This window comes from Ciconia boyciana, chromosome 2, assembly GCF_034638445.1.
Source record: "Ciconia boyciana chromosome 2, ASM3463844v1, whole genome shotgun sequence".
NCBI lineage: Eukaryota > Metazoa > Chordata > Aves > Ciconiiformes > Ciconiidae > Ciconia > Ciconia boyciana.
In genome coordinates, this window is record NC_132935.1 from 106,049,930 (window position 1) to 106,060,504 (window position 10,575).

The 10,575-nt window shown below is 40.3% G+C and overlaps 1 protein-coding gene across 1 annotated transcript in view; it reads right to left on the bottom strand.

Moving 5' to 3' along the window:
• STK17A (serine/threonine kinase 17a) overlaps window positions 1–10,315 on the bottom strand; it is a 28,173-nt gene extending 17,858 nt beyond the window's left edge. The window contains exons 1-2 of the mRNA XM_072853426.1: window positions 9,970–10,315; window positions 1,633–1,845 (exon numbers count right to left, since the gene is read on the bottom strand). Coding sequence (XP_072709527.1) covers window positions 1,633–1,845; window positions 9,970–10,154 — 398 coding nt within the window. The 5' untranslated portion in view covers window positions 10,155–10,315. The remainder of the gene's footprint in view (window positions 1–1,632; window positions 1,846–9,969) is intronic.
• Window positions 10,316–10,575: the final 260 nt, after the last annotated feature.

Here is a 10,575-nt window from a genome sequence, read left to right on the forward strand (position 1 = left end):
AGATAAAGATCTGCCACACAGACTGTCAAGCTTAATAGAAACTGAAATGCCCTAGAGAAGCTTGCAGTCTAGATATGTTCTTTAATCCTCTGCATACAGAATGTCAGAAATCTACTAACATTCATACCTGTTTTGTTGCAACACGTCTCTAGAACATGCTGACATTAAAGAAGCATCTAGACATATTTGCTGAAGTCAGGGAAAGACTGTTTTTGTAATTTACAACTCTAACACAGCTATTTGTCTGAAACAAGGTATGACTGATGCATATAAAAACAATAATGTTGCTAATTACTGAACAACCTGGTGACTACTGAACAACCTAGTTAATACTTTGGATTAAAAATGTTTTGCAATTGTAAGAGAATTGAGTTCTAAAAGAAAACTAGCAATTTTGCATTAAAATTATCACAAAACCCATTGCTCATATCAAGCTTTAGATTCTATCGCTCGTGTTATATCCCTACAGGATCCAGAAATTTAAACTGTATTCTAGTTAGATCTGTGATGCTAGTGTTTAAAGCATGTATTTATGAGTTTTCAACAACAGCAGTTAAAACTCTAGAAGCTCTGTCACACCTTTGCATTATAACAGATACTTGAATATTTCATAAATCATGAATTCTGTAAGGGCACAATGAAGTTGAAAAAATGTATTCTAGAAGGAAGTTTACCTTAGCAGACACAGTCTCATTCGTTTCACTGAACTTTAAAGATACAGTTTCTTTTGACTTCTAAACAAGATCAGACTGGGACCCAAGATTTCTCACCATTCATTTTTGTTATCAAGGAAGAAAAGAACTGTACAAACTAGATTTATCTTAGCAGACAGGTTAAGTCACTTCTGAACTATCGAGCCTTGCTGTTCCTCTCCTAAAAATCCATAGAGCTTGAACAGGATCTTAACAGAGTTCAGTAGCAACAAACATTTGGCTGCCTCTTGGAAACTAGACATCAAATATCTAGGCCACTGGAGTATTAGATGAACAGTCACAACAGCTGCAGAAACTCCCATCTGGACAAACTCAAGGGGGAAAAAAACCACACAGACAAATGTAGAGTCACAAGTTAAATGTCATTTGAAAGAAACTATTCTAGGTCTGAATCCTCCTACTCTTTTTCTTCCCCCAAAAGATAATGATTTAGAGAGCTTTCCGTTGTAGATCGTCGGGGTTTTTGATAGTTTCTTTTTAACAATTACATTGCTTTCAATACCTTTTTCATAACTGGTAAAAAAAAATACAAAACAGATTTCACTCCATCTTTGTCACTGTCAAGGAAATAAACTTCAGTTTTTCAACAGATTTATTGCTTCTTTCTTCTTCCTCTTTTACAAAGTAGGGAGTGTACACAGTTCATATTTCACTAAAGATTTTTAACTACATAAATTATAGTTCAGCTTTGAATGATAGTATATAATTGGAAAAATTTATTATAATCTGCAGTAGTTACACGACTGCACATAACCTTGTAATACTGATTTTCTTAGCAATTCTTTTTGAACTCAAGCAAGCATAACAGGCAAGCAATAAAATCTTTTCACATTATTCATATTGACACACAGTATTTTTACATTACTTGTTTTAAGAAAATACTGCAGAAGGTTATTCAGGAATTATTACTAGTACTTACTATTCCAGGACTAAAATCATCTCTGTTGCAGTTTCATAAACTTCATGCAAGTTAATGACCCAAAGGTTGCATTGTGCCAGCTCAAGGACTGCAATTTCGTGGATTATTTCCATCCGACAGTCCTGGCCCTTTCTTCTTTTTCTCATGAATTTTGCTGCAAACTCTCTTTCAGTGTCTTTCTGGATACACTTCTTCACCACTGCAAATTTTCCTCTGAAATGAAAAAACAATTTTAAGTTAAAATTAAGTCCCTTAGTGACAACATTAGTATCGCCCTTATAAATTAACATTACAGGAAACTTGAACTAAATCACTATTAATGAATACATTTAAAATATGTTCTAAATTTAGAAAGATGCCTTGCTGAGTGATAATCCCTGCGCTGAAGTTAGGAACATCACAAGCCAGAATGTAATTTAACCTCCATTAAAAATAAGGACTTAAAAATCTATCAATTCAAGGAACATGGATTTCGAAAAAAGAGAATAAACAAGCTGTGCTAGTTTGCAAGATTAAGATATCCTCAAACCTTTCATTAAAAAAGCTGGGAGAAACCAAAGTGTACAAACAGGCAATTTATGCTTTCTGTGACTACATTACAATAACCTAAGTAAATGCCCAGCTATTGTTTTCCTAAGTATCCCGCCATATTCAAGGCAGCAGCAACCAGCACTCTTACTGAATAACTGCTCCATTTGCCATGCAATAGCCAGACTCTGCTCTGCATTTTCAAAGATGGCACTTTGTATTTTCACCATAATATGTCTCAAATGACAACAGCCAGAGTTTTTCGATTGGTTAACAGTTCTCAAAATCCCTTATTCTTAGTCTCACTGTATAAGTAAGGAACGTGGATCATTTAAAAAAAAAATTAAGCGGCTTGGCCAACATAAAGCTAACAAAATTTTTGCAACAATGAATGTAAATACAAACACACTAAGCAGAACTGCGCATAGCACTTAACCCACATTAATGAGCGTCATTTCTGACAAAACACACAACCGATGAGTTACGCCAAGCCAGCAGGCCAGCTAAAACCACACTGCAGTGCTTACATCAGAGGACTTCCCCCACAGCATTTTGGACTGAAGTGTCTGCTCTAAGCTTCCTTGCAATAGAGTCCCACACCACCTGCTCCACTCAGTTCCATTCATACAGTACAGATTTTCAGGATTTTCAGACTGAAAAGGTCTATTAATTAATATCTGTCATCCAATGCAATGAAGAATTCTCATACTTTGAAATATAGCAATCTTTTTTTAGTTCTTACCATACAGGTATAATATTCATCAAAACTACCTTTATTTATATGTAAAAATTTTCTTATAAAGCTGCAGGAATAGCTTAGAGATCTTTATTTTGGCTCTTTACTTAACTTATTGTAGGGTTGCTGAAACCAAAATGAGAGTCCTCATCTGGTTTTGACTACAATTACATTGGTTTTGCCTCTCCTACCTCCTAGCTGAAGTTCACAGAATTAAGTCATGTCAAAGTTTTCACTCTCACAGCTCCTAACCTATTGGCAGACTTACATTTCCATGAAATGTAACTGCTAAAAGTTGTGGTCAGCTTGCTTTTAACAGGCACCCAGTCTAAATGAATTGAGTCAAATAAGCACCCACAAAGTGGGTATTTGCTAGGCAATCTCACTTTTAACCACCGATACAGCCACAGTTATTCCTCTAGGAATAATATTTTGCATAAGCACACATTATCTACAGCACAATAGGTATTAAGACTAGATCAGAGCACAGCCCAGATGGCTGTGAAGGTAGACAGTAAGAATATGCTTTCAATGTCTCAAATCCATTTTTTTGGGAGGAAGTTCTTAATTACTAATATATATATTAAGACAAATTTTGCTTTGCAAATGCATGAAAATAATATTACAGGATTTTGTAGCACTAGGAAGGTGTGGTCAAAAGATCACTATAAAATGCATTAATCACTATAGAGTTACCACAGAACACCACAGGAGGAACAGACACCTAAAGCCTCAAATAAAGCCTAACAACCTGCTGGCTGTCTGGTACACATCTATCAAAAATCGTGTTGGAATAAATAACAAATGTGTATAGAAGAGACAGCTCATCAGGAAACATAGGAATGCGCTAATGATGCTCCTGATCCCAAAATATTTCAAGGACAGGGTTTCTTTTAGGTAGATTTTTAGGATGTTTGTGACATTAGTGTTACAGCTACAAGTATAAACATCCCTCCAGTATTGCAATCCTAACCACAACTGAGAGCAAACTTCCTTATGTAGTCAGTGAAAAGGATTTTAAGTTATTCCAGATGAAGACATGCACCTGTATGATTCGTGTACAATATAAAGCTATGCATTTATTGAAAGTGTTAAAATCCTTCCTGAAGTTTTTAGCACCAAAACCAAAAACAGCACAGAAAAAAAACAACCTAGCGACTATGCTGATAAGAAAAAAACAACAGATAAAAATAAATTGAGAGACTAACAGATAAGGCCTTTAACGGCAAGTTATTTTAATACCTGGTAGATACTAAGCCTTTATACCAAAAACCTAGACCCCTGGGTTCAGCTTTCTCTATTTTTCTTACATAGCCTCTGAATGTACAGTTTCCTTCTGGTTGAATGTTGCCTTGGCGCAGAGTCAAAAGCTTTTAATTCTAGTACCAGTGAAGGGCTTAGAGAAAGTAGTTTAGAAGAGTTTGAAATCTCTATAATACAGCTTTCAAGAAGCACAGTGGTGTTTCGCATTACATACAAAATCTATCTGGAAGCAAGTTAATTAGCCTAATGAGTACCAATGGTGCCGATCCATTGCACATTAGTCACTGTGGAAATAAAACAGCATTCACAGGGCAGCAAGAAACAGCAAGAGCCACCGCTGTGTGTGGCCACGCATGTCCTGTTTAGCTGAGCTGGCCAGAAGCCTGATAGGTGACGTAATTAAAAGGACAGGTTACATGGGAGTTCACCCAGCTGACAAATACTAGTTCTTAGTTGTTTAAGACCAAGAGTCCTGCCCGGATTCTTTGTCATTATACCTATAATTAGAGCTATTGTAACTACAGTCCGTAGAACTCATCTTTTCTGAATACAATCCCAAAAAAGATCAAACTTGACAAACCTGGTGTTTATAGCTAATAGAACTAATTTAATTACTGTGCAGCAATCTAGATTCATGCCTGAGACAATTTCAGAGCTAAGATCCAAAGGTACCATCCACTGTATGGTTAAGCCAAAAGATAAATTAGTAAAGAATTTCTTTTTGATAGAGACAGAATAGCAGATAAGACAGATAGAAACAAGCTTTCCCATAAAGTACACATTGCATACGCTTCATCTTTGCTTTACTTAAAAGCCTGCTTTTCAGAACTCCTTATAAAAAAAATAATCTATTAAATAGTGAAAATAGTATTAGATGAGAGCATTGCTAGTTTAGCTGTATTGAGAAGAGGTAGCAGTGAGAACACTGCATTGAAAGAAGAACAATTTTGAGAGGAAATACTTAATGTAGTCAGTTTTTAACTTTGGAAATACACAAGTCATCCAAACACAAACAAAAATGCTTTGAAGGGAGACATGAATAAGGAAACTGGAAGCAGTTCTCAGTCCTCACAAGAGTCTCATTCAAGAATTATGATTTAAGATAAATCATATCTGATTACAAAGAAGCTCAATGTCATCTTTTCAGATTGCCAACAGAATTACCATTGTTTCATCTGGCATACATTATGGCTTAAAGCAAAAGCCTCAAATCACAAAGCAAATGTCAAATCAGATAAGCAGGAACATTTATGTCACACCAGTTAATTTTGGTTGTCACAGGCTCAGAGAACTAACCTTACTTTAATAATTATTTTTAAAGTGACCTATAAAACCCTGTCACTATAACAAACACAGGAATAACAGCAATTCCTGTGAAAATATTTGCTTTTTTTAAAGTTCAGAAAACTTTTCTGAGATCCACAAAACTATATGCAATTTATTACATAACTTATATCAAGCATTTTTTCTAAAGTTTGGGGTTTTTTTTACCTACAAATTTTGATTTCCAAAGAGCAAGGTGTGGGGATTCCATTTCTGATGTTCATGACTTCTGATGTTCATGATGTTCATGAAAACTCACATTAAATTTATTCTCAAATGGTGGAACCAACTACTTGCAACTCTTCATTTTCACCTCTTTTCCGCTTTCACTTAGTTCTACAACCGTTTCAACTGAGGACAGAAGCGTGATAGCATATACGTTCTTACTGGTGCACAAAATTGTACAAGTGTCATGTACCATTAAGATGCATGTTACCAAAAGCTACCTGAGAAATAAGCAAGTTCATACCAGAGTTTGGGGGTGGGGGGGTGGGTCGGAATTCAAGACATGCATTATCTGCATATGAAACTACAGCCAGGTCACTAGTTAAGAAACAAATAATATGTCCTTGTTCTGTTCAGTCTCCTCAGATGATTAAAATACTTGTTATTCTTAGGTCTGGGTAGAGAATGAGCTTGTCTGCTTTAACAAAAAACTGGGAATGAGGAGAATCAACTGAATTGCACTTGACATACATTTGCATGTATGCGCTGCATACATTTTGCTAGCAGAAGATTGCTTATTTTAGAGCAATCATTTAAGGTGACTGTTACTTTCCAGTGAGAAGAAAGCAAGGCCAGTCATTTATGCCTTCCTCCAACCCAGCTCTAGCATCAGGAGTATTTTCTGTACACAAATGATGATTTCCAACATGTGCACAGCTTGTTTTACATTAAAAAAAGAAAAGAGTGCAATATTCCATCAATGAGCTGAAGAATTAACTAATAGTCCAGTAATATTTTGTGTGCAATTAGTTAGGAGCTTTTTGTTGAGGAAAAAGAGCAAAGCAACTACATACAATTATACTAGACTCTTTAAAGAATCTCTAGGTAATACAAAATATATTGTTCCCCATTTTACAGTATAATTACAGCTTAAGCACAGATGGTGAGGGGAAGAAGAGTTAAGCAATTGGCATCTTGTCCTCTGCAAAGGTTACACTACTTCAAACTAACCTAACTCAAGCTAGCACCACCTGAAAACACTGAAGTCTGAGTGAGTTGATGAGAGGTGGCACCCTTAAAACATCCATCAGAGGTAAGTTTGATTTTAAACATCAGGCAAATGAAGATTTGTGTGAGCACATTCTGATTTGGGGACAGTAAAATTAATAAGGCTGTGAAGACTAGCCCAAAATTTCATTTATTAAAACATTTCATTAGAAAAACCCTGCCATTTCCATGTCATCTTAAGCAACTTAAAATAATTTCCTTTCCAGAGTAGCCATTATAACCAAGTTTTTAGTATTTTTCCTAAATTAACCTCATTTTCCTAGCAGCTGTATTTTGATAGACTTGCAAATGCCTGTTCAGCTACTGAATGAGGCAGCAGCCTTTTGAAGCACATAAGCTTTGCATTCTCAAAGCAGTTTTTTCCCCGTGAGCAGAACTAATGAAGCCTGATTTCCTAGGGCTTTGCACCCAAGTCCCTCTGGTGACATTGTGACCAGGTTCCTCCCAGGCTCCATCTACGACTTTAGCAATACTTCCCCAGGACTTTCACCTCTAACATGCCACCAGTGGCCAGCAGCCCCAGTACCTCCCTTCCCCGCACTGCTAGAACTACAACACCTCAATGTTTTCCCATGTTCCCCCCCTCTTTCCTTCTCCTCCACATATAGGTGACAAGGAAACAGAGGACAGAGGCCCCAGGTGCCATGGTGAGTTAAACATGCATGTGTTGACTGGCTGGATCAGAGGCCAAAGAGCATACAAACCTGCTGAGTTAATGCAGCAGCCTTAGTCTCAGCAACAGTGCTAAATTGTAATCCCTGCTGTCAGTTTTAAACTCAATTTACACAAGTGTTGTTACTCTCAAAACCTCTATCTAAATTTCAACTTTTAAATTGTTTCCCTAATTCTGGGAAGCGGGATGGATGAATACAGAGTGTATAAATATTCAGCAAATTCAGCTACCAAATTAAAATTAAAATAGACTGTTGTGTGCACAAGGACTGCTTTTCATCTGAGACAAAAACCTGTCACACCTGGGTGCTAATTTGCCCAAGTCCTTTGTAAAGATAAACTCTACCCATAAGTAGAGACTTACATACTTTATGAACAGGTAAAAGTGAAACAATTTCTGCTAAGCATACGTTATCAATAAAATGACAGAGACAGTTACAAGTGGCAGAGACACTCTCCATTTACCACCTATGCTTTGTCACAATGAGTTACCAGAAAATTGTTTTTAATGGGAGTACTTTTTAAAAAAATCAAAATGTAGTAAAAAAGTAAGCATTCAAAATTGCTGAATAAAAACCCAAGCACATACATTCAAATGTATACATTTCTATATTCTAAGAGAGAAGATAGTGAAAACATTTGTGAAGTTGAGGACAGAAAAAGGTAGTTTGAACCAAATTATGTCCAACTATTGCACATAATTTGACAAACATGTAGAACAGTCACTTAACTCATTTTAACGTAACTACAGGTACAAAATCACAACCTTCATGCGAAAGGTCATCTTTAAATGTAGTTCTAATCAAAAATGACTCCACACAAAAAGCCATGCTGAGATTTACTTGTTTAAACTGCAGACTAAGATTTGCTGCAGTACTTAATTCTTGCTCATAGTGTAAAACTAATCATTTCAGGTGCACTTTTGCATGCCAGAAGGAAGCTTCATCTAGTCTATTTTCTGATTAGTCCAATGAATATCACCCAGCTCTAAGATAAGTTCTCAATCCACGGCAGAACTGCAAAATACTTTCTGAAAAGCCATCTGATCTTCAAATAAAAAAAACCAAGCAGCAGCAATACCAGGACATCCTGTGCTACATTGCTCCTACGCCTTCTTGACTGTTGCTTAGAATTTGGGCTGTTTTGTAGCCCGCATTTACTTAGCTTGAGTTTCCAGGCCCTGGACATTGTGGTCACATAATGCTAAAAAAGCTTTCTCACTTTATGAGATGTTTCTCCCACCTGCTTCCCATGTGAATGCTTTAGGCCACTATGTTTAAACAGGTATTATTCTATTAGTACATCAGAGTTACTAAGCGAGCATTAAGCTGACACCTAGGCAACCTAAAAATTTGTTACAGGTACTTACAGTAGCTACATTTGCTTTGAAACTCCTCTTTCCTCTCTAGCTTCTGCTGTATAAACTGAGCTACACGGCTAGCATAACTTGCAAAAGAACATATATTAAGGAGTGTATCTTGCCATACATCCTGTGGTATTTCATCTAATCCTTTTTATCCGAGTACTCTTTAGATAAAGCACATGTGATTGTGAGTAAGAATACTATCATTCTTTTCATAAGTGACAATTTCAGACAAAAATATTAGTTTAGTGGTGCTGAAATTCCATATATATAGTTCCTGAGATGCAAAAACCTTTTAATGAGACTTTCTACCTCAAACCTTGCTTGCTATCAGTCTGGTGTTGAAATTATACATTGATTAAACCTTACATGTGGAGTCACTTTCAAAACCAAGTTTCTTAACCAGTTTTTTAATTCCTTGAACATTTCCACCATTAGATTATTCTCAAGCATATACCAGCACAAACTAGTCTCCTCTATACTTGTTTTTCCCCCGTGTCACAGATTACAAAGCTCAAGGGAAAAAAAAACAACGGGCAGGTTTCCATCTCCAATGGAAATCTAGAGCAATACTCTCTACTCCACACCGGCTCCCAGGGAAGAGCGCAGTATCTTCCCAGCCCGCTTTGCAAGGATGAGGATGACTTGTTTGCTAGAAGGAGCGACAACCAGCCGCGGCCAGCAGCTGGGGTACAGCTGCGCTGACAGCTGCCTCCCAGCACCCCTTCCAGCCAAGCCAAACACTGCCCGGCCAGTGCGATGGGCACGTCCTCGGAGCTGACCCACAGCAGGGCGAGGCCGGCAAAGGATGCCACTAAAGGCGGCTCTAGCACTGACAGGGCAGCGATCGCCCTCGCTCCCCCCTCCTGCTTTCATCTACTTCTGCTCAAGCGGGGCGGCAGAGGAAGGGGCAGCAAGTGAAAACGCCTGGTGACTGCCTGCCGGCAACTCCCTGCGGCGGGCAGCGAGAGAGAAGTCGCAGAGCAGAGGAGAATGCACCGGCTTCGCCCCCAGCCCCCGCCCGGCAGCCGAGCGGCAGGCTCCGCCGCGGGCACATGCCTTTCTCTGGGCGCTTAGGACGAGTCGAGCCGGCGGGGTGGCTGGGGGTGACACGGAACACCTCCTCCTTCCTGCCACCTCCGCGGGAGCACTCGCACCGCGGGGACGGGGCGGCAGCGCCAGCCGCCCCCCGCCCTTGCGCCTCCCGCAGCGCGCTCACCTGCCCAGCTCCCTGCCGGGGCTGAGGCTGTACCGCTCCTGGAAGGGCTCGGTGCGGATGGGCGTGCGGATCTCCGTCAGGAAGCCGCCTCGCCGCCGGCCGCGGCCGGTAGCGGGCTGAGGTGGCGTCGGCGGTGGCCGGTCATCGCGGGAGAGGCTGGGTGGAGGCTTCTCCTCGGGGCTCATGGCGCGGGGCTTCTCCCTCAGCAGGGGGACGCCTTCTCCTTCCCCTCTCGGTCTGCCTCGCCGTCGGGCTGGGCTCCCCTCAGGCTCCGGGGTGAGCTGCCCGCCGCTGCGGCTGCTCGAGGAGGGCGGTGGGCAGCACGCGCCCCAGCCGAAGGGACGGAGGGGCGGGGCGCAGCTGCGGGGCCCCGCCCTTTAACACCTCACCTTGGTGGAAGGGAGGGCGAGGGAGGGGAGCGAGGGGCGGGGCGCCGCGCCGCGCGGCGCCTGGAGGGACGGTTGGGCAGCGCCACCTTCTGGCGGCCGTTGGGAGCGGGGAGGAGGTGGGTGACGGAAGGCGCGTGGCGGCGGTCCCTCCCGCAAAGTGACGAGATTTAAATACTAATAAAGCTGAGATGAGTATCTGAGTGACGTGTTGTTGGCT